The sequence below is a fragment of the Vitis riparia genome, chromosome 13 (genome assembly GCF_004353265.1).
Source record: "Vitis riparia cultivar Riparia Gloire de Montpellier isolate 1030 chromosome 13, EGFV_Vit.rip_1.0, whole genome shotgun sequence".
Taxonomy (NCBI): domain Eukaryota; kingdom Viridiplantae; phylum Streptophyta; class Magnoliopsida; order Vitales; family Vitaceae; genus Vitis; species Vitis riparia.
The window spans coordinates 28,825,119-28,848,955 of record NC_048443.1 but is presented as its reverse complement, the minus strand read 5'-3'; the positions used below and the strand labels follow the sequence as shown (position 1 = coordinate 28,848,955).

General features: G+C 37.5%; 3 protein-coding genes across 5 annotated transcripts; 1 reads left to right on the top strand and 2 right to left on the bottom strand.

Annotated features, from left to right (window-relative positions):
• The first annotated feature begins 162 nt into the window (after nucleotides 1–162).
• Nucleotides 163–9,694, top strand: LOC117929393 (NF-X1-type zinc finger protein NFXL2). Of its 2 annotated transcripts, none has more exons than XM_034849705.1 (13): nucleotides 163–1,387; nucleotides 1,476–1,589; nucleotides 1,670–1,725; nucleotides 3,040–3,106; nucleotides 4,051–4,143; nucleotides 5,225–5,310; nucleotides 5,435–5,597; nucleotides 5,738–5,911; nucleotides 6,179–6,369; nucleotides 6,532–6,613; nucleotides 8,178–8,384; nucleotides 8,915–9,001; nucleotides 9,082–9,694. In XM_034849705.1, exons 1-13 carry the CDS (start codon nucleotides 242–244, stop codon nucleotides 9,238–9,240), a joined length of 2,625 nt encoding a protein of 874 aa, XP_034705596.1. In that variant the 5' UTR covers nucleotides 163–241; the 3' UTR covers nucleotides 9,241–9,694. The 2 variants fall into 2 exon arrangements, with proteins under 2 accessions (XP_034705596.1, XP_034705595.1); XM_034849704.1 differs by having other exon boundaries at nucleotides 168–1,387; nucleotides 8,912–9,001.
• A 1,718-nt stretch (nucleotides 9,695–11,412) lies between these two features.
• On the bottom strand, nucleotides 11,413–14,185 carry LOC117929316 (putative serine/threonine-protein kinase-like protein CCR3). The gene has a single exon (XM_034849598.1). It carries the CDS (start codon nucleotides 14,060–14,062, stop codon nucleotides 11,681–11,683), a length of 2,382 nt encoding a protein of 793 aa, XP_034705489.1. The 5' UTR covers nucleotides 14,063–14,185; the 3' UTR covers nucleotides 11,413–11,680.
• Nucleotides 14,186–16,991: 2,806 nt separating this feature from the next.
• On the bottom strand, nucleotides 16,992–23,430 carry LOC117929133 (carboxy-terminal domain RNA polymerase II polypeptide A small phosphatase 1). 2 transcript variants are annotated; one of them, XR_004653700.1, is made up of 7 exons: nucleotides 22,933–23,430; nucleotides 20,458–20,586; nucleotides 20,249–20,369; nucleotides 20,076–20,157; nucleotides 18,217–18,370; nucleotides 17,934–18,122; nucleotides 16,992–17,419 (listed from the first exon to the last, which is right to left on the bottom strand). XR_004653700.1 is itself a non-coding variant. In XM_034849351.1 (6 exons), the coding sequence occupies exons 1-6, from the start codon at nucleotides 23,266–23,268 to the stop codon at nucleotides 17,988–17,990; spliced, it is 957 nt and encodes a 318-aa protein (XP_034705242.1). In that variant the 5' UTR covers nucleotides 23,269–23,430; the 3' UTR covers nucleotides 17,606–17,987. The 2 variants fall into 2 exon arrangements, 1 of the variants encoding a protein (XP_034705242.1); XM_034849351.1 differs by lacking the exon at nucleotides 16,992–17,419 and having other exon boundaries at nucleotides 17,606–18,122.
• Between the last annotated feature and the right edge of the window lie 407 nt (nucleotides 23,431–23,837).

Genomic DNA, 23,837 nt, shown 5'->3' with positions numbered 1-23,837 from the left:
GCTGGTGTCAAGATTGTGGGGATGAATCAACCTCCTTCAATGTTGTTTTTTTAAAGAGACTAAAAGAAATTGTTGTCTATGGTTATAACAATAAAATAAATATTTTTGATTATTATTTTGCATTGATATTTGATAAAATACTGGCTTCGTGTGTACTAAAAGCTCAGTTTGAATTTGGGCTTTCGTTTGTTTAAGAGAGGCGTGTGAGTGACAGTGGAGTCTAGTCCCGGGCTTTCACCAGATGGCTTCAAGGACCCACCAACCACCGCCACTCTCTCTCTCGTCGGATTCAGATACCGATTCCGAGGGAAATTCCGGCGGAGTAGAGACTCTCCGGCACGGTGACCTCTCGGACTCTATCTTCAAATCCTACATTCAGATCACAGGTCGTTCATCGCCTGATCTCTCGAAAATCCAATCTTTCCTCACATCATCGCGCTCCGGGGCTCTGTCATGCCTAATTTGCCTGGAGCGGATCCGGCCCTCTGATCCCACCTGGTCTTGCACCTCCGGCTGCTTTGCCGTCTTCCACCTCATCTGCATCCAAAGCTGGGCCCGCCAAGCCTCCGACCTCTCCGCTTCACGCGCCACTGCACGCCTGTCCGCCGATCTCTTCCCCGCCGCAGCAGCAAAGGCCATTGAAGACGCCGCCTGGCATTGCCCCAAGTGCCGATTCGAGTATTCTAAAGCCCTAATCCCCAAAGCTTACTTCTGTTTTTGTGGTAAATTACAAGACCCACCGAGGGACCCGTGGATCTTACCGCATTCATGCGGCGAAACATGTAATCGCCCACTGAAGAACAATTGTGGCCACTATTGTTTGCTGCTCTGCCACCCTGGCCCCTGTCCATCCTGCCCAAAACTTGTGCAAGCTCGTTGTTTTTGTGGGTCTGTCGAAGATGTTCAGCGATGTGGGTTCAAGAAATTTTCGTGTAAGAATGTTTGTTCCAAGTTATTGGATTGTGGGATTCACCGGTGTTCGGATACTTGTCATGATGGCCCTTGCCCTCCTTGTCAAGCTCGCAGTGTTTATCGGTGTCAATGTGGAGAGATAGAAGAAGAGAGGGAGTGCTGCGATCGGGTCTTTCGGTGTGACGTCCCGTGTGGGAGAGTGCTTGGGTGTGGGAAGCATGCGTGCAGTAAAGGTTGTCATTCGGGTGTGTGTGGTCAGTGCCCACTTCAGGGAAGGAGGACATGCCCTTGTGGGAAGAGGGTGTATGAAGGGATGGCTTGTGATGTCTCGGTGCCACTCTGTGGAGCCACTTGTGATAAGATGTTGAGCTGCGGGTTTCATAGTTGCCCGGAGCGATGCCATAGAGGCCAATGCATTAAGACTTGCAGGACTGTTGTCATTAAAGGATGTCGGTGTGGTAGCTTGAAGAAAGAGGTACAATTTTTCTGTTGTGCTTACTGAGGAACTATTTGCATTGTTGTTTTACATATGGAATGGGCAATTTAAACTGAACCTAGAATAGGTTCCTTGCTATCAAGATTTGGCATGTGAAAGGAAATGTCAGAAAGTACGAGATTGCGGACGCCATGCTTGTAAACGTCGATGCTGTGATGGGGATTGCCCACCATGCTCTGAGGTCTTCTTTACTCTTGGAACCAGGTCACTTCATTTCTTCACAATTATTATATGTAAATTTGCTAAAATTTTGTATTGCAGATTTGTGGCAAGAGGCTTAGATGTAAGAACCACAAGTGCCCTTCTCCATGCCATAGGTATGTTACCTTGTAGTTTGTTTGTTGTATCCGAGAGGTTGAGCTTTAACTACTAGTTAGGGAAAAAGGGGGAACTTCCAAGCAGTTCCATTGTGTTCATTATATTTGGTAATACTATATTTTGTGTTTTAATGCTATCATCTCAGTCTTGTCATTTGGGTTCTTTTTGTGTTTAGCATTTTCATATTTTTGTCAATTGTAATATATCATTTTGACATACCTTTGTATCTAAGGACAAATCTATAAGACTAAAACCGAGTCATGGAGATGTTTTTATTCTTTTCAATGTGAATTTTTTGGGATCTTTGATGTCTTGGCCATGTGGTGCTGTAGCTAATCTGTTGGGATGTCAGATGAACACAACACATCACGTGACAAAAGTGGTAAGAAAGCATTTGGAGCCTATAAGGAAAAAGTTAAGATAGCGTTTGGAAAACTTTGAACCTTAGAGTAACATATAACAATTTCATTTTTCAAAATGATTTTTCTTGTTACTAAAAGAATCATGAAGCTTGTATTTGGTGAACACATGACATAATTCGTTCTCCTATGATCTACCAAACAATGGATCACATAATAAGAATGATGTTTTCTAAATGTAAGAGTTGTATTCTTATTTATTAGTCTAAACAACTCAAAAAAAAAAAAAAAACATAACAAAAACAAAACAAAAACAAAAAAAAAAAAACACCTGTTTAACCATTCACCATTCAAGTGTGAAGAAATAGCGGTGGTGGTGATGGCAACAGAAGTAGCAACAGTGTCCAAAATAGTCAAGACAGGTCTGATGATGATGGTTGCCCTGGTGGCAATGACCATGGAAATGGTTGGCGGCATCGAGAACTATGCCCAAGGTGGATGTAATGGTGGATGCTGCACAGCAACCTATGGTAAGGTGGTGGCAGTGGTGTTATAGCAACAACTGTGGTGGTGGTGGTGGTGGTGGTGAGATTATGATGGTTGTAGGCTTGTAGCAGTGTTATAGGTGGTGTTACTGTGTTAGTGGGAAGGGTGGGGCTGGTGGTGACAGGTAGTATGACTGTTAGACTGTTATTTTGCTTAATTTGTATGACAAAGAGACAGGGCCTAAAGGAATTTCATATGAGAAGTTAGGCATTGTAATTTTGCACTTTAGCTGTTTGAGCACCAGTGTAAAGTATTTATAAGAGCTGCTTTGTATTACAAATAGTTGAAATTTGCTGCTTTATGTTATAAATAGTTGAAATTTAGTTGACATTAGCTTATCTTTATCTTCTAGAGTTCTGTATTGTTACCTGACACACTGTATGATGATTGTTAATTTTGTTCTTGTAGAGGTCCCTGCGCTCCTTGCCCTGTCATGGTGACAATTTCATGTTCGTGTGGTGAGACACATTTTGAGGTGAGAGTTTTGTTTCGTAACAGGAATTGAATGAGTTGTGCTAATCATGTTGGGATTTTTATGAATGGTAATCTCTTGGGGTTTTGTCCTAACCAGAGTCGAGCCATCCTTATATTTTATTATCAAGGATGTAAGCATCATTTTCTTTTAAACCTCCTCCTGGATTTGTATGAAAGACAATTTACATATCAGGAATCCTCACACTTGGATCCTCCGAAGCATTAGAAAAATTGCAGACAAGATAATGGATTTTTCACTATAGATTTTTTAAGTGTACATCATTGTAGTTTCTGCAGCCGCTTTCCCAAATGATGGATTACATAAAAATGGAACTAGAATGATGAAGTGAACAAATGTTAGGTTGAGAACTTTATATTATTTTTCTAATGAAAAAAAAAATTGTATGCTTTAAAACTTGACCAAAATGTGATGTAGTTTTCATTGTATTGTAACTGAGACATGCCACTGTGGAAAAGGTTGTCCATCTGATGCAGTTTTTCCATTCATGGGTTCTGAATTGCACACTCAGATAAATGTTCGAATATATTTTGGTTCTTGCATTTAAGTGTGATGATTACATGTCTGCTTTGGACACATTCAGATAGCTTGGCTACCTCTTTCTTATGGTTTTTAAGTTCTCTTATTCTGAGATCCCATGACATGATTCTGTTGTGTTTTTTATGTGCCTTACATATTTTATTCCACAACTTAAAAAGTATTTTGTGCTTTTTAGGAATATCTCATCTGAATATTGGTTTTTCAATATGCTTCCATTAAATTAGTTTTTATCTTATTGCAGTATTATTGCTGAATATTTCTTGTATACATAGTGTGTACAGGGTTCTGTCCCTCTTATGTTAGGCACTTTTCAATCCATAATCTTTATTTTCCTATATAATAAAAATTATTAGTGCTGAATGTTTTTGTCATGAGTATTTTATCAGGTTCCTTGTGGTACTGAAACAGAACAGAAGCCTCCAAAATGTTCCAAGTTATGTCACATAACTCCTTTATGCAAACATGGATCAGATTGTAAGGTACTATTAATCAAACATGGTCTGCTACAGAGATTGGTTAATTGTTCCAACCAGGGATATGTGATAGTTTTCTAGATTCATTAATTATTCAAAATGCATGGGGATAATGATAGAATTATTCTCTAAATTTGGAAATTCATTATTGTGAATGACCTATAAAATTGCTTTTTTATTTTTTTTAATGGCATGTCCATACATCCTCGACCTCGAGCACACTTATGGAATTTATGGAATTGATTACTTTGAGATTCCCCTACTTTTAATCCCCCCCAACTTGTAATTTATGTGTATGCATGTGTAAAAGATTCCTCTATTATAATTAAAGAGCTGGTTTTGATATGTCATTGCTACTTGGTTGTGTATTCATTCCCCTAAACTGGAAGTGAAGGCAAACACCACACTTGTCCTGTATTTATTTTAGTTAAAAATTTTAAATAAGCTATTACAACAACAATTCATTAGAGTTAGATTTCCACCTAGTAATCAAGTAACACAACAAGAAAAGACCAAGTGCAGTAAAAACAAACTTTAGCTCTATCAGTATAGTACAAAAGAAAGAAACAAAATATTTCTTGAAGGAAAATCAAAATAGTGAAGAAACAAACCTGTTTTCAGTAAACAAATTATCTTTACCTTGGAGGAATTTTTGTGCTAGGGGACCCCTAAAGAAGACAGTTGCAGAAATGTGGAAATAAACTACCCACTGCTGCAATTTGAGAAGTATTAGATAGGGAATTGTTTGTTCTCCACACGGATATTGCAGGAGGTGGTTTTTGCTTTTAAATTATTGTTTTTCTATTTTTTTTTTCTTTGGTGTAATTTAGAAATTAAGGACGTAGTTTGTTCCTTTGAACATTTTGTGTAAATTTGTTTCTTTGTGACTGAATGGGACACCACTTAATGTCCTATACTAATAGCAACACACTTTGATTTTTTGGAGCATTTTTGAAAATTTGTGACCTTAATACCCTCATGTAGCTCTTGTGAAGGAGAGAAATAAATATTATTGTTCATCTTGTAATACATACCATGCTTTGTTGAAGAGGTTTTTTGGTAATTATACATGTGTATTTTTCTCCAGCCACATCGATGCCATTATGGAGCTTGCCCCCCATGTCGACTGCTATGTGAAGAAGAATTCCCATGTGGCCATAAGTGCAAGCTCAGGTTTGCAATATTTTTCAGTTCTTAAATGTCATGTCAAATTTCCAGAGTTTGTTCTTTCCCTACAACTAATCTTTCTTGCCCTTTTTCATTTTTCCTTTTTCCATTTCTTTATTAAAATGTTCAGGTGTCATGGCCCTAAACCACCACCTAATCCTGAATTCACATTGAAACCTAAGAAAAAGAAGTCAAATCATCAGGCTGAAGGGACTCCTGGTTCACCATGTCCTCCTTGCTCAGAACTCCTTTGGAGGTCTTGTGTTGGCCAACACATTGGCACAGAGAGAATGGTTGGTTTTATATCCTCTTACAAGCAATATATGGACATCTTCAACTTTCATACCTTGTTTGCTTGCTTGCCTCTAAGGTTTTACTATACTACAGTATCATTTTGCCCTCAATTGTTTTTTCTCATTTTTCTTCTGTTCAGATGCTCTGCTCGGATAGAAAAAAAATTTCTTGTGAAAATTTGTGTGGGAATCTTCTTCCTTGTGGCAATCACTATTGTACTAAAACTTGCCATGCCCTGATGAGCCAGTTTTTAACATCAGTTCAGAATCAAAGAGGCGAGTCCTGCGAAGATTGCCATCTACCTTGTGAAAAGGTATTGACTCTGCATTTTTTCATCCCATCCTACTGATGTCTTGTTGATTCTTCCATTTATATGCACAATTGTCTTTCTTGCTTACTCTCTTCATCCCTTATGTTGGAGAAAACATGTTATAAATAGTTGGCATTTGTCACCATGTTACTTCTAGGCTCACAAAAATGAAGTTTTTTCCTTCAGGATATTCTTAAATTTATCAGTTTCCTATCAGGAAAAATCTTAGACTCATTAGTTACTTCAATTGTTTTAATTTTCATCTTTCAGGAGAGGAGGCCCAAATGCCCACATCCTTGTCCATCACCATGTCATCCAGGAGAATGTGCCCCTTGCAAAGTGCTTATAAAAAGATCATGTCATTGTGGTTCCATGGTCCATGTTTTTGAGTGCTTGTATTTCAACAGCTTGTCAGAAAAGGAGCAAATGACTATTCGGTCTTGTGGTGGACCCTGCCATAGGTAATTAGTTGCTCTTCATTCTCATTTGGTAAAGCTTTATATTTTTTGATTGAAAATCAATACTTAGTTCAAATTTGAGCTTTTTTGTAATACTATTGGAGGGCTTGTGTACAGTGCTCCATTCTAGTGAAACTTAGCATTTGTATGATATTGTGGATGCAGAAAGTTACCCAACTGTACTCATCTCTGCCCAGAGACTTGCCATCCTGGTCAATGCCCATCACCTGATAAGTGCTCTAAAAAGGTACTATTGCAGTGTTTATTCTTACCTACTTTTTCCTTTTTCTTTTTGAATAACCATTTTGACTCCAAATATTATGTAAAAGGCCTGTGATTTCTATATATTTATTTACATCTGAAATATTACTCTGTTAGAGTTTTCCATACTGCATTTAAGAGAGAATAATTTTATTTGGAAAGTAGATGTTTCAGTGTCCTGCTATTTAATTCCGTAATGTGGAGGATTTTTTTCAATGCTTAGATCCTCAAACTGGGATGTGAAGAAAAAAAAATTTAGAAAATACAATAAATAGGATAAGAATCTTCACTAGTGAGTATTATTTCTGGAGGCACTGCTTGTGGAAACCTGCAATAATGTTGTTTAAATTGGCTTTTTGAAAGCCAAAAGTTCTTCCTTAAGCTCCTTAAAAGTGTCTGCATGTGTTTGGGTAAGTTTATTAAAAAGGTTTTGGGCTAAAAAGAGGCTTTAGCAGAGAAGCAAGGATAATGTTGCTTCTTCTGGAAGCCCCGGGAGTTGTTTTATCTTTAATGAAACTTTCAGAATAACAAGGTTGCCCTTTTTAAGATCATGTGCTTGGTTCATTCTAGCTTCTAGCTAAAGGCAAAAATATTGCAGACAAGGTCTTAGTTTTCTTGCATGTCATCAAGGACCTGGTCTCCTCCCTCTCTTCTTCAGTAGTAAAGGAGCTCTCATTCAGTAACTAGTGAGAATAATCATTGGAAAATTAAATTCCTGAATTATCCCTTAAGAAGTTGTTTATTAAGAAGGACTACTCCAAATCTGCTGTATTAGAGGAGATGATAAACTTCTAAGATTAATCCTTACTAGTCAGTCATACAGTCTTACCTCAAAATTGATAAGAGACTAATCTTATTCCTTACTAGGCTGTTATGGTTTCCCAAGAACATGTTTGCATGTAAACATATTTCTTGAGGTTATTAAGCATGTTCTAGTTTCCTTTGTATAAAATAAGCAAACAAACCACCTTTTTCAGAGGCAATGCATTTTGTAATGACCCACACCCAACCATGTAGATATTGTCCGCTTTGGGTCCAAGAGGGCCCTCACGTCTTTAAAACGCGTCTACTTGGTTAAGAGGAGTCTCTACATATATAGCGTCAGGAACTTGCTCCCCTATCCGATGTGGGACATCACACATTTCTTCACTTTATGTAAGTTCAAAAACTAAGAACCCATTTCTGAACTAATTACATAAATAATTCTACCTTTCCAAGTGTTGTAACTGTACCTTATCTCACCATAGTAATGATGTAATGGAGTATTTGAGGAACTAAAATGTATGAATCCCCTGATTAAAAGAATCACACACACACAACAAAGCATACACACAAATATACATATCCCATATGTGGTTTAGAGTCTGGGATTCAAGAAACTATAACAAGAGTTGTACTACTTCATCTACATGATTTGTGCAAATCTTGCTAAATATATGGATGTCGTTTCATGTCCAGACTGGAATCATGAATATGTGGAATACCAAAAATCATACTTTTCACCTATTTAGTCTTTACTTAATTTGTTTTGTTAACTCTTCCTTTGCAAGGTAACTGTTCGCTGTGGATGTCAGACCTTGAAAAAGGAATGGCTATGTCATGATGTTCAAGCAGCCTATCTCAATGTTAGTTGTGATCCAAAAGATGTATCTAAAAATCAATTTGGACTTGGACTTCTTCCTTGCAATTCAGAGTGTAAGAGTAAAGTGAAGGTGGTTGATTCAGAATTACAATTACGTAAACCGAAAGTTGTGGAGGTAATGCCTCTTAATCTCAGAAAGATTATTTAATTTCTGCTGCATTATTCATTTTGCTAAGTGCTTAATTCTATAAGGTTATATTTAATCTTTGGAGAAGGATTCCCTCTGTGTTACACAGCCATTGCATGTCTAATACAAGATTAGAGTGCACACTGTTGCTTTATATTACCAGAAATTGAAACTAGGGTTGCTTCTGTTTCTACTTACTAGTTATCCCTAGCAAATAAACAACTTCAAGCCAACAATGTGGGCTATGCATGATTGCACTTGATTTTCTAGTAATTTTTTTGGTTTTCTAATCATTATTCCCTGTATATCATCAATATTCCTCAATCGGACTTCATCTTCACTGTTTTATGGGCTAAGCATCTGCCTGCTGGTGGAGAGGAAGAGAAAACTCAACATTCATGTGCTTTAACTTATTGCTATTACATGTATGATTTTATTTTACATACATATGCAAAACTATTTGCTGATTAAGCTCTGCTGGGCTGACCTAATGTCTTCTTACAACTCTTTCAAAGCGAAAGGAGCCACATGTCGAAAAGCATGTACCAAAGCGTAGAAAAAGACGGGAACGGGTACAAGAAGTGCAGCAAATCTCTAGACTGCAGGTTTGTGTTGTCTTATCTAGAAAATAAGCAGTTTCAGCTACTTCTTTGTTTGCTTATAAGTAATTGTTCTTTTTGAACAGAAAATTATTTCCACCACATGGAGGCTTCTTCTGTATTTCACCCTTTTGATGGTTCTGATAGCAGTGACATATTATGGTTACAAGGGTCTCTTGTGGCTCTCTGACTGGATGAATGAAGTTGAAGAGAAAAGAGAAAGAAGAAGATACCCGCAAATCTGATCCTGCTTAAACTATTTCATACTGTAGTCTGAGTTTATCTGCATGAGGTTGGTTCATGGAAATCCCTAGGACTGATCACTACCAGACATTCACATTATTTTTTCACTTGGAAAGAAAATGATTACTCACCAAACATATTCAGGAAAAAAAAAAAAGAAAAAAAAGGCTTTGTCACTCGTTGACAGAACAGGATTTTGCCTTGTGTATCATATAGCATTGTTATTATTTGATGCCAACTCATAAAATAGGAGAATAGTGTTTGTTGGCACAAACTCTTGTCCATATGGGATTTGTTGATTTTAGACTTGGATAGAATCATTCAAGATGTTTGTTTGTGTCACTGGTTTGACGGAACCTTACAAGACCATTGTGTATAAGGAATCATCGACTATTTAGTCTTATGCTTTGGGGCTGAAATGACTAATTTAGTACAATAATCACTTTCCTTTCAGTACAGGAAGATATATCCACCGACGGCATCCTTGTGATTTCTTTGTGGATGAATCATGACTATTTAGTCTATGCTTTGTGGATAACATTATAGCATATTGCTTTGGGGCTGAAATGACTGATTTAGTACAATAATCACTTTTCTTTCAGTACAGGAAGGTATATCCACCGACGGCATCCTTGTGGATGAAAAGGTAACCGGTTCATATCACAATAATTGCTGGTTTTTGGGTTGTTAACTCAATGCTGTGATATTATGTTGTTTCTGTTTAGAAGTATACCCTTTGTCCCAAGGGGGTTGGTAAAGGGATGTTTTCACAACATATTCCAGTATCGTTTCAGACTTGTGCTTCATTATCATACAGTTGACTGCATTGGTATGCAGGGCGTTGGTACACGGATGTTTTCTTAATATGTTAGTTTGGATGCATGTCATAAATATATGATTGACCGTTCAGGTCGCGGGTTTTCCTGGAAAACGTTGGGCTCCTTCAATTCAATTAGGATGGCTGAAGCCAAAGTTGAAGCAATATTTACTCATATAAAAACCCACATGTCTGTTTGCAGCCTCCCGACATGTGTTTGATTTTGTCCTCTCCCAATCTCCTTGAACTCCTTTGTAAAGTCCATAGAACATCTGAATGCAGCAGAAGTCCATGAGGTGTGCTTGAATTTCAGTCAAAAGTATGGATTCTGGAGATAAGGTGAAACAGCGTGAATAAAAACTTTGTATATGTCTAGTATAGGTGGATCTTAAAATATTGCCAAACCCCTGTCATTTCCTGAATTTACTGACAGCCCTTTTGACAAGAAATGGAATGGTCGGTTGTGGTTGTATCCATGTGATGGTTCTCACTGTTGGTGGTGGGTAGTGTTTATTTAAGCTTGAATTTTTACACAGTTTCCACCGAACCCCTTCATAATAATAAATCAATGAATTGGAAAGAAACAGAGGGAGGAAGGGAGGGGGTGGGTGACCCACCGGCCATAGCCAGGGACACCCACCTTTTCATTTAAAGTCGTCTTTACTGTAAAAGAAATTTCTGATTTTTATGCAAAATTGGATGGAGGTTTGGGGCAATACTATGATTTTGATGCAAAATTGGATGGAGGTTTGGGGCAATACCCATTGCCCATTTCTTCCTACAGCTGGATTCAATGCATTTCCATTTAAAGTCCACAATAGGGTCAAAAAAGTAAAGCATCCGGACCCTACACATGGGGTTTTCTAGATTAAACTCCCCGGTCTAATGTTTGAAATTTCAAAGTCAAATTGTATACTAACTACATCCTTTTTTTTTTCTTTTTTTTTCTTTAAAATAGGGGCTGGACCACATCCTATTCCAAAGTGAAACTTCTCTGGGGTCTATGTGGTCCTCTGGCCTCAAAAGTACACCACTGCAAACCACCCCCAATAAGACATTGGGAAAGCCAAAATGATGACACACACCTTTATGTTTTTCATCCACTCTTTGGTCACACTGCTCCAAAATGCTCCAAGCCGCCAAACGAAACAGAAAACTTTTCTGGGTCATTCATCAATGGCACCCAATGCATATCTACAATACTATAATTATTAAAAAAAAAATTAATACATTGAATAAATCATGTGGCGGCTTTTAACTGGTTGACACTTTTTATATGAAAAAAAAAAATCAAATAAAATAATCTTGGTGAGTAAGCAAATAAAAAAGGTTGCATATGAAGAAATGAGCAGTGGAATACCTTGAAAGATGAATAAAAGTTAATAACCCATTTCTTCTTGAAAAATAAATCATGTAAATCCTCAACCTGGCTGAGTGTTAACAAAACCCTACACTACAGCTCATGTTAGATCAAATCCCCTAAACTTTACAATCTAAAATACTATAACCATCTAAAATCATCCCTCAATCAAAAAGAAAAAGAATTAAGAATGGGATAAAGAAAGCTTCTTCTTTTTTTCTTTTTTTCTTTTTTTTTTTTTGGTTGGTTTCTTTCTTCAGGAATTTCAATCTGAAACAATGGAAATTGTACCACTAGAGATGCTGCCATGGCTGTCTTCACAGAGAGCCAATGCACGTTCCAAATTAGCTACAATGTCAGCCATGGTTGGCCTTTCCTTCCCCTCCAAGTTCACACAATGCATTGCAGTGTAAGCCACCAGCTCAACCGCCTCCGCTTCATTCGTCTGCGGTGGCCCAACCCTCGGATCCAAGACCTTCATCAGTTCTCCGGCAATAATTGCCGGCACTGCAAAGTCCACCACACTAATGGGAGTCCCCCCATTTTCACCATCCTTGAATATCGCTCTCTTCCCTGTCAAAAGCTCCAGCAAAACAACTCCAAGCCCATAGACATCGCTCTTTGCTGTTAATACATTTAGTCCATAGTACTCAGGATCAATGTAACCAACTGTTCCAGCTGCCTTCATCGGCCTGAAACTATGGCTGGAGTCTGGCCCCATCAGTGACAACCCAAAATCAGACACTCTAGCAGTCCAATTGGCATCGAGCAGAATGTTGGAGGACTTGATGTCTCTGTGAATTATAGGCGGGACTGCATAGTTATGAAGGTATTCTATCCCCCTTGCAGCATCTAATGAGATTCTGATCCTCAACTTCCATGAATTCAACACATTACTACTCTTTTCGATATTGTTTTTGTCATGCAAATGATCATAGAGCGCACCATTTTTCATGTACTCATACACCAAAAGCCTTTCATCCATTTCTTGGCAAAACCCAACAAGCCTGACCAAGTGTTTGTGGTGAAGCCGCGATAAGAAGGCCAATTCAGAGTCAAATGCACTCTCCTTCTCTTGAAACTTCTTGGTCTTTAGACCAGTCTCGCCTCTCTTGATCGCAACCTCACGACCATCAGGTAATTTTCCCTTGTACACAACCCCAAAGCTGCCTGCTCCAATCTTGTTCTCCAGGGAGAAATTATCGGTGGCTGCTGCAAGCTCTGAGAGAGCAAACTCCTCTGCCCTGTCTGTGTGTTTTGATGAAGTCCCACTCCTCTGACGCCTCATTGCCCGCGAGCTCTGGCGCCTTATGGTCAAAGATCTTGAAGGGGGGCTACTATTTGAGTTTGCACCACCATTAGAATTGCCTCGAGCAATTGTTGGCTGCACAGAGTTGTGGATTTTCTTGTGCCCACAACAAACTCCAGTCCACAAGCAGTAAATTATGGTGCAAATGCCCGAAAAGGCCCCGACTGATCCGACAATGGCAAAAGCTAATAAACCCCTTGATAAAGCCCTGGACGGAGACGACGGTGGTGGAGAAACTGACGGCGGTGACACCGGTGATAATGGCACCGGCGACCCTGGTACCAAAACTCTACAAGGCTTGCAAACAACCTCAGAACCGTAACAGAGGTATTGAGACCCAGGATAGACACACTCACAAGAAGAAGACTGAACGCAGGGTCCTGGAAGAATGATGGACAAAGGCAGAGGGCTCAATCCAAGCCCAGAAACAGAGCTACTAGGCCACCCAGGACCCCAACAAATTATTGAATAATTAGTTGTTATCAATCCACAAGTAAAATTCAATCCAGAAACAATGGATTCAAAAGAAATACCATTAGTTGCATTGGTTGAGAACTCTCCTCCACCACCCCAACACACAACTGATCCATTAGATTGCCGAATGGCACAACTATGATTCTCTCCAAGCGACAGATTCGAAAACTCATAAGCTGAACCAGAAGGAACATTCAACTGCCCTGAATCGTTACTCCCTTCACACAACAAATACCCAGTTGTGTTCAATCCACAAACGTGTGAACCGCCCGCCATAATACTCAACATCGGAGTATTTCCAAACTCTTGTTGAATTTGATTCGCAATTGTGTTACTTCCCCAACATTGAACGGTTCCATTATTAACCAAAATACCGCAGGAAAATCCTAACCCAGATGAAATTGAAGAAAATTGACTGGACTCAGACAGGGAACTCGAGTTTTCACCTCTCCAGCACTTCACAACTCCGGTACCGTTTACCGTCGCGCACACCTGATCGTCACCCACTGCGAGATTCTCCAGCAGAACTGTGTAATTGAAGTAAATTCTTTTCGCCACGAAGCTAGTGTTCCAGCAGAACAGGGCGAAACCCCCGGACCTCAGGCCGCAGAAGAAGTCCCGGCCGCCGGAGATGGACGAGAAGGAGGAAATGTTGGGCTCGATGGAGATGGTTTCGCCGCCCCGGTAACACTCGATTCTCTGGTACCGCTCCCCGGCCACGACGCCGCAGACCGCCCCCGAGCCGTAGCTGACGGCGAGAGTGGAGCCCGAGCCCAGCCCATGAACCAGCGCCGGAGAAGAAACCGCAGCGATGACAACGGTGACGACTGCTGCGACGGCGACGGAAAGGGGTGTCATCGTCATCTGGTGGAGTGAGGTATAATGGCGTAGATGCACCCTGGTTCAGTTCCCCTCATTGGGGGAGATGATGTAGAGAGAAGCGAAGATCGTTTTAGAGAGAGAAATAGATTGCAGGTTCTGTTTAAAAGATTGCATTTAAGAGCGAGAAAGTAGAGAGATAAACAGATTCAATTCTTCTTTTTTCCCCTTTTTTTTAAAAAAATATTTGAAAAACAATATTCAAATGAAAATTTCCTTGAAATACCAGCACTCGCTAGCCACCTCTTCTGCAAGTAACCCACTGCCACGTACTCATAAAAATTGCCACCTGGCAAAACTTTGAAACCTAATCTCAACTAACACCCTGATTGGATGATATTTGTCGGAAAATAAAAAATCAATATAAAAGCTACAACAAGATTACCCATTCTTATCATTCATTCTTAATCTTTAAATATAACAAAATAGAAAAAAAACAGTGAAACTCATTCTAAATTATTAAAATTAAAAAAAAAATTAATTCTTAACATTAAACTCAAGCATAACGAAAACAAAAAAAATTAAATCAAATTAGTTATGTCAATAAATAAAAGGATTAAATTGAAATTGATTTTCAGGATATTAAGAAAAAAAAAAACGTAAATGAATTGATATCCAGGCTTAACGTGAGTCATTAATTAAAATCTAATTTAAAAAAATTAGTGGTGGTGTTGAGTCCGCCAGCCAGGGCCCAGGGGGAGTTTCGTACATGGTTCGATCGTGGCTTTATCTTAGTTCCAATGGGTCAAACACGTTTGGTTGGACCTTACCCAAAAAATAAATTAATAAAGAAATAAATAATTTCAATTCCAACGACATCCATTCCTAACCATTTTTTGAACCACAATTACAACCCATTTTTTGACTTTTTAATTTTTTAATTTTTTAATTTTTTTTTTTTTTTGGGTGGGAGGTTTGTATAAACGAAGGCCTATTTCTTAACCGGCAAAATATGGTTGGGTTAAGCAACGTGGACAGCGGCGACAGCCACATAACACTGAGGAAAAAGTGTATAATACTCTATATGATGTTCAGCTTTACATAAAAGTGCCTGTTACTTTGCCATCACTCCGTTTCAACCTCAAGTCCATGTTCATGAATGAATAAATATCTCCAAACAACTATTTTTAGAATAAAAGAAAATAATTGGATTATTTTTCCTCCAAATATTCTAATAATCAAGACTAAAAAACATAAAAAAATTATATTACAACTCATTCCTAATATAATATTCTATTCGACCCTTAAAAGATTGTGTCCGATTCTATAATTTCATGTGAGAAATTTAATTAAATAAAATAATATAATTTCTCAATAAATGGAGCAAACAATATCTATATTGATGAACAATCTCGATCCTTAATAATTGTTTATCTATTATTTTCAACGGGAATAATTTTTTGACATTACATATTATTATAATAAAATATAATAATTAATGAAAAAAAATTCATAAATTTTAGAATTCTTAATTTGGATAGTTGAATATTCATTGGGTTGAATCTTCATAGAATCCCAATACCCTTCAAAAAAAGTTGCCCACCCACGTGAAAATATGACCTAGTGACCAAGTCCTCCTCCGCCACATTATCATTGCTCTTCTTATGATTTCAACCCAAGACGCATTACATAGACCGCTTCTCCTTTTTTCAGAAAAAGTTTGGTATACTTTGGAAAGTCTCCTCAGATAGCTGCTGCTTTGATTTATTGACATCGATTTGATACGTGGCCAGTATTCCACTGAATGGAATTTTACGTGCCTAAACACCCTTATTATTCTTTGTCTTTTTCTTTCAAATCCGCGTGAAAATCTGCATTATTATGGCGATATTTTGTTGAGTAAATTTTGGTGCAGTCAGCTTTCAAGGTCTCTTTCCCTTTTGTTTGCAATTGGGAGGGGCATCATGTCCCATATATTGAGTGAAATTGAAGTTTAGTTGTAAAGACCATCCATATTGATTGGTTCATGTTCTTCAAGAACATCATAGCTCATTGACCATCCCATGTGTTTTCTCAAGGTTTCCGCCATTAGAAACCACTTTTTTCTTTTCCAAAATTTACTTGATTTTAAAATTTTCATGTCGGCATGTATATTATAGTAATAAATATTTTTATTTTTTTATTTGTAAGTATTTACGAGAGATATAATTAATTAAGAATTAATTGTTTAAAAAGGATAAGATAATTTTCAATTGATGAATCTACCCGATTTATGTTTTTACTTAAAAAAAAAACATCCCTTTCTTTATATTATTTACTCGTACATTTTAAAAGAAAATTATTATTTTTACAAGAAAATAATAAAGACGTGTTAGTCAAAATGAGGTCAAAAAAGTGGTAGAGGTGCCTATCAATCAAATAACCCTACAATTAATGTGCCACGACACTTCAACAGGAACTTTCATATGGGAATATTTTTCTTTGGAAAATAGGTATTTAATGGATGATTGAACAAAAGGAGGCAAAGAGGAGAAAATCGATGGACTAGTATTGTGGGGCACCCCTAAATGAATATGGGTTTCTGTATTAATGCTTCCATAGTAGTCAGTTGTGTGCCACTCGTATATTCAAATATTGGGTTCATACTATACTGAGAGTTCACACTCTGTTTTCATGTCTGATTCTTAAATGAAAGATGGTGTTTTGGTCGGTGAAACTGTGAGCTGTTGCGGAAGCCTCTTAAAGTATCAAATAAATAAATAAACAATAATTCATGTGTTCAATTTTTTAAGTGGGACTTGTAGTAAAAGTCCTGAAAAGATGGGTCAGTTGTTGTTGAATTAAATTGCAGAGACCATGATTGATGATGATCCTAAAGAATGAGAGCTTTGGACATCCAAACATGGGGTGTCTTTGGGTGTTAGGGTTCATTTTTAATTTTTAAACAAGTTCTTGGAAAAGAGAGACCTGCATGTTGTTCCAAAAATAGGGACAAAAAATAAAAATAAAAAGGGAAAAAGAGAAAGGCTGAAGGTTACCATTAATCTACAGAAAGGGTACTGAGACCAACAAGGCTGTAAAGGTTCATGTTGATCGCTAAGTACTATGCATCCTGTCGGAATAATGACTGAACATCCTTGGTTAGTACCTATATCAATATCATTTATCACTCATCCAGGTATTATCCTCGACCTGACCTGGAGGATCCTGGCTGCACCCCACGATGGGAGGCTGCCAGATCAGTCTCAAAGCAGCGTAAGAGTTGGTGTCAGCTTTGCTGGATCAAGCCCAGGCATGGTGAAGAAGCCAGCAGCATGGGGGGGGGACAAGTTCAATCCCTGCCTGGAGGCTGGAGCCTTCGGGTATTCTTCTCCTCTTTACTGGGCTTCCAAGCTATAATTCCTGAAAAAGATAACATATTCCTTTCATCGTCTGACAAGACAATTTAACTCATCCACGCGGTTTAAGCTATGATGGTAGTAGTGGTGAGTAAGATTAATTCAAGCATTTCCAACCAAGTTATATGCTGATGCCCACAACTATCTGGACAGTTCTCAGTAAGTCGGCAGAAATAATGCAAGGAACATTGTTGTCAAGGAGGATACAAGAATTTGAATAAACAACAAATGATTATTGGTCTAACAGGTTACAGAATTTCGAAACGTAATTTAAGATCCAACAGGATTGCAAGCATATAAACAAACCTAGATGAGAATCAGGTTTTGTAACAATTCTAGATACACATTGGTTGCTACTTATATATGACAGAAATGCAGCTGTTAAGATCTCTAAGATCGAACTCTGGGAATTTGGGGTTTTTGCCAATGGCCCCTGTGTACAAATTCGTGCTATACAGAGAAGGTTGTGAGCCCAATGAAGAGTTGAAGGTGTGTTGTGATCGTGAAAAAAATATAACCTTTCAGGTGCCTTATGAGAGGAAAGGTAGCCTTCATTGTGTACGATTTTTATTCTATACTGTCCAACCAGAAGCAGGGATTCCATGCTTTTGAAACCATTCAGGCATGCGGAACCTATCATAGAGCACAGGTCTCACATCGTTCTGCTGAGAAAGATGCTTCAGTAATGGAAGGAGTACCTCCAAAAGCTGATTGATCAATGAAAGACATCAGAAGAGTAGTGAGTAAAGAATTAAACAATATGAATAGGCACGGGAATTTTATCAATGCAATGCTTTGTACCTGTCCATCGTTTGGTTGTCCTGCAGAAAATGGAATGCATGGAACTCCATTCAGAGGCTGCAGTAAGAAACTGAATGGGTTGTTATCAACAATAACTATTCGGCAGAGATCCTTTGATAGGCAAGAAAGATCTTTCACATGCTCCCGGTATTCCCTGTCATTGATGCAAACAAGAGGTTTTAGCTAACAAACAACATACCCTTGGGCTGAGTGGGATGATTATTCAAGAATTCCCATTTCAGTTTATTTCAGTCAGTTTTACTATTGACCAAAAAGAGAAGCAAATTTTATAAATTTGCGCAAACTCCCCGTTGGGACCAAGGTTTTGTTGAATTAAGTGCAATAAATTCCATTAAAAATCTAATATTTCTAGGCCTTCAGTAGCAGTCATTAGTGGAAAAGACTAATTTGAAATAAAATAAAATAAAAAATAGCATAATATAATCAGTCAATTCCTCTGTGCATAACAATACAAATTATTGGAAAAGGACTTGAGTATACTGAGATGTATATGAGGCTTCAAAGTATATTCACAGAAGAAGAAATTGTATAAGACATTGGAAATATAGTGTGCTCCCTACATTCACGAGCTTAATCTGGAGTCGTAGATTAGAGGATTTCCTATGTTCGTGCTTTTGCCCACATGACTAGTATTTATAATAGATTTATTTTTTACCAGACCTCTTTCAATGCCATGTCTACTTTATAAATTGTTCTGTCATTCTTTTATTACATTGCATATGGTATGCTCAGTCATGCTTCCTAATACGGGATTCCTATTTATCAAATGCATTTGAAATTAAGAAAAAGAACGTGGAATTGTTTAAAAAGCATCCATTATAGCTAGGTGCAACTAAGCCAGTGAGAGGGAGTTAGAATGAGAATGAATGGAACTAGAATTAGAATTCAAAATTTCAATTAAGTATTTACAAGCAGGAAACAGAATAAAAATAAAGCTAATTATCATGGTGCATACCCTCATTTTAATGTCATATTTTAGGATGATGATGTCTTCATCTTCCAAAAACTGAATGAGTTTAAAATTAGCCACAAAAATGTTAGATACAAATAAGTAAAATGAAATTTAAATTATTAATATTTATATTTTATTAATTAAGAATAGTTATTAAAAAAGACACTTCTGATCTTTTTTATAATAATTTCATAAATGATTATTACTATTTATGTAAATAAAATAAAATTAATATAAAAATATTATTTGTTAATTTACCTTATATGTGCTAAAGCCTCACACATTGTATATTATTTAATATATAAATGTCCTCAATTATTAAAAAAATTAATATTGAACCAAATAAATTAAAATATGTATTAGAGGCATTAACCTACACTATAACATAAAGTCTTTTTATTTAAAATTTTGATGATTAAATATGGTATTATCTCAATTAATAATAATTAAAACAATTCATTATATTTAGTACTCATGTAATAATTTTAAATTTTTTAGAAAATATGTTATTGCATCAAATTAACATATAAGTTTATCATAATTAAATATGTCATTATGTTAATCTCTTGAGGGCATTTTTGTCCAATTTTCATTCCTAAGAAAATGGAATGGATTCCTTAAGTAGCTTCAAGGAAACCCATTCTCCGTTTTGGAGAAAGGGATTCCCTAAAATTAGATGGGTCTTACACCTTTTTCTGATTCCAAGTTTTAGCAAACACCTAGAATGGAAAGAGAGGGAACTCTCTTTCATTTGATTCCTCAAGAATCAAGTAAACATGCCATAAATTTGTGGGACATGCAGCTTTTGGAACTGTGCAGGTGTATAATGGCTAGAAACTGTAAAATAAGAGGAAATGAGAATATGGATGAACAATAAAATACTCACGTGCTAATTGTTGAAGGCCGATATAGTCTAAGACTAAACAGATTTTCCACATCTATTCTGTCAACAAGAGGCCTTGCGTAACCTGTGGGCACCCAGAGAAAGTAGATTCAAGAAATTATTTTTTAAAAAGGGTAGGAGAGAATCCAAAAAGCATGGTAAAGTAATTTTCATACCTTCAAGACCAGCAGTAAAGAGCACAAGCTCTGCAAATTCACTAAGTTGTTTTAAGAATTCTCGCAGTCCTGGACGTTCAAACACTGTAACATAGTTGACCTTTGGTTTTCCTTCACATTCCTTCAAGCCCAAACATTCTAACATCAAGATTATTTTACTTGAATAATTGCTAAAGAACCAATAAATGAACAAAAGACATATAGGACACCTTGTCTGAAGATACACATTCTAGCTCGAACCACTTCAAACCAGATTCTATTGCTTGATTACGAATGGAGGCAGGCAGGCTGGATGTCTCATATGCACATACTAGAGTTTCATCCAAATCAAGAACCACCTGCATATCAAGATGCACATGTGCGACTTAGAAATCTGTCCTTTAAAACATAATAAGAATAATGGTAGGGAACTTAAGATCTATCAAGTGGGAAAGTAGTTTTTCATCAGCATACATGCAAGTGGTCAAGAAAAATAAAAGGAAAAAGAAAAAATGAAAAATACAAAAATGAAATGAAGTCATTGACACCTTGAGTTTAGCAGAATTTGCAGTCATGATTTTAAAATTTTTTGCCAAGTGTCCGTGCTCAAGTTCAACTTGAAGGGAGTTGAAACATTGTATGTATTTTAAAACTTCCGTAGCTTTCAAGGAACTAATTAGATTTATGGACTTGACGAAATTAAGCTCATTGTCAATCTCTACAACAAAAGGTCAATTTTTTGTTTCAATCAGATCACTGCTACTCTGCTATTGTACCCAACCAAAAATCACTACATCAATTACCAATGGGTTGGTTAAATAGATCATTTTCCTCTGATCAACTCTACCTAGGGCCATATACTTATTGTTTTGTAGGCCATCATATGTTTTCTGACAGCCCCTTCACTCATTCTTTTAAGCCTTCTAGTTCTTCTCATGGCATCTTCAACTTGAACCAATACACTTCTCATTACATGTGGTGTAACCATTCATCTTCTTTGAACACACAAAAAAAGAACAACTATTCATCTTCTTTGCACATAACAAAACAACCTTAACTGTTTCTTTTTCCTCAATGGTGCCACTTCTAGCTTTTCAAGAGTGCATTCAATTCCCCCTTTTTTTTCCTTTTCCTTTTTAATTTCTTTTATCCTTTCTTGCCTTGTCAAACATTGATCTTAAACACATCATTTCAAATGCACTTATTTTATGGGGCATTAATTTTGACATGCAACCTTCTGTACAATAAAGTATGGATTTTCTGATATCTCTCTCCTTTTACCTTGAGAGTTTCTGTTGATTACACAAAATTCCTTGATGGAACATATTAGAAGACAGATGGGTGGAGACAATTTGAAGTTTAATATTAATCAGCGAATCAAGAATTCACTGAAACAAACTGAAAGAATGAAAAACAGAAACATAATAATATTCTGTTTTGCCTTATCCAACTATTTGGCGTCAATAACACAAATATTGCTCTGTCAGCGACATAAATGTTGCTCCATAATTTCAGCCTATTAAGAGCCACAACTTTAGTCCAAGGTTCTCCATGTCGTTCAGCCTCCCTCTACCAATTTTAGCATTCTTTCCCCACTAATACCAAACACTTCCCGTCAGAGGAAATGTTGTCACAGGTGCCACCACTGAACTTTTCATTTCTGAACCATCACACTCAACACTAAAACATTTGAATAACATGTTATGGCTATTACTAGATTCTCCCTGATTTGCTTATTTAAAATCCTACAGGGTTTCAAATAACCCATCTCCACATCCTAATTTCAAGTAGACATGTGAAGATGTTTCCTAATGGCTTAATGTTGAACCCCAACGAACATAGCTGGAATGGATGTAAGTCTACACTTTCAATTCTGGATAGGATGACTGAAACATGCAATTACAAACATAATAAAATTATTACTCCATCTTATCTACTCTTAAATAAACTTAAGTGCACCATCCTTATCGATATTTCTCTTTGGTTTGATTGAGCATGAGCATCAGAATTTTCCCTTTTGGTGTCCATAGTCATGAGATGGCTCATGAGAAAGCCATCAAACCTAAATCATCTTGACAGGCAAAGGAAAAGCAAATGAATAATACATTCAAAAAGGAAGGAATTAGGGGAAAAGAATCATCTTTTATGTTTTTGTTAATCCTGCTTCCCCAGTATTCCCCTGCAATCTACCTAATGTTCATTTCCGGGTGACTTTCATAATTTCAGTAGCTTCCAGGCACAGAACCATACAAATATGTATTAGGTTCAAGAGAGGATTTGTATTTAGATGACATCTGGACTCTACTCTCAGCTCTCAAAAAAAATTTAATCACCAAACTAAACTTATTTCCCATGATTCTCCAATTCTACCCTAAATCTGATTACATGTATTACTACACAGACAAAAGCGTGTGAAACTCTTCGTGAAATCTTCTGTAAAGCTAAGTTTTATCCTATATATAACCTAACATTTTTCCTGAGGCAGCAAAATCCAAATAAGAAGCTGCCTCTGCACAATTTTCCAAAAGCATTTCCTTTGGGCCAATAACCCTTACCAAACATAGAGAAAGAACAGAGGAGCAAAACCTCCAGAAACCTCTTACAACAATCAAACACTACTTCACAAAAGATCAGACCAGAGAAAACAAAAAACAATCAAACTCACAACAACTCGAAAACCGAGATAGGGAATAACTCAACCATACCGTGAACTTCTCTGCACGCCGATCGACCGCAGCCGCGGCGGAGTCGGTACCGTCGGTCGCGCTGATCTGCACGGAGTCCGGAGGCGGCTCAAGCTCCGGCAACTCGACGACCGGAAGGGGCTTGAAGGAAGGAGAAGAAGGGAGAAGAGAATGGTGGCGGAGGCCGACGTAAGAGAGGACTTGAGTCACGGACGGCGTGCCTCGGAGGATCTGAAGAAAGATCTGGAAGAAGAAAGCGAGCCAGTTGAGGAGTGTCCGCCATAGCTGAAGCGACCTAGGAGCGTAGACCTCGGCCTGAGTCAACTCGGCCTTGGCCGCCGAGTCACTGACACTCATCGAAGGGTTGCGGACGTCGTTAACGTGTCCGACCCGGAACGAGCTGGAAAACCAGTATCGAACGACGTCGTTCTTTAAAAAAAAGCCAAAAAGTAAACGAAGGCCCAATCAGAATCTCTCTCTCTCACTCTTTATAGCTCTCTGCTTTATTTTTTAGCGACGGAGATGTGGTCACAGTGCTGCCTCGACTATGTATAGTGAGAACGTGCCAAGCCAACGCGCTTCGTGTGAGAGTGTCCTTTATTTATTTATTTTGTATCATGGATTCATGATTTTAAATTTAATATTTAGCATTTGAGAATTATAAATACCAAGTTGTGATTTAATTAAGTTTAGGTTGTGTCAGTTCTTGATTTGCTCAAACTAAAAGTGAAGATAAATGTTATATTTTTTAAATTGACTTTGAGATTAACGATGACTTAATTGCGTAATTAATTTTTATACTTGAGGTAATTATGATTTCAAATTATTCAAGAAGTTGTTGTAACGCGCTTTGTGGGGCGTGGTGATGGGGATTGAACAGACAAAAGCGCGAAAGCGAGTGGGGATCCCTAAGGAGGCTGCCAATG

Bases quoted from the DNA above. Each gene is read 5' to 3' on its own strand.
- LOC117929316 (XM_034849598.1), bottom strand. From the start codon at position 14,062: ATGACGATGACACCCCTTTCCGTCGCCGTCGCAGCAGTCGTCACCGTT.
- LOC117929133 (XM_034849351.1), bottom strand. From the start codon at position 23,268: ATGAGTGTCAGTGACTCGGCGGCCAAGGCCGAGTTGACTCAGGCCGAG. The intron at 20,587-22,932 runs GTATGGTTGAGT...CTTGATATGCAG, and splicing joins GGCGTGCAGAGAAGTTCACG to GTGGTTCTTGATTTGGATGA. The intron at 18,123-18,216 runs GTACAAAGCATT...TTGATCAATCAG, and splicing joins GACAACCAAACGATGGACAG to CTTTTGGAGGTACTCCTTCC.
- LOC117929393 (XM_034849704.1), top strand. From the start codon at position 242: ATGGCTTCAAGGACCCACCAACCACCGCCACTCTCTCTCTCGTCGGAT. The intron at 1,388-1,475 runs GTACAATTTTTC...AACCTAGAATAG, and splicing joins GTGGTAGCTTGAAGAAAGAG to GTTCCTTGCTATCAAGATTT. The intron at 1,590-1,669 runs GTCTTCTTTACT...TTTGTATTGCAG, and splicing joins ATTGCCCACCATGCTCTGAG to ATTTGTGGCAAGAGGCTTAG.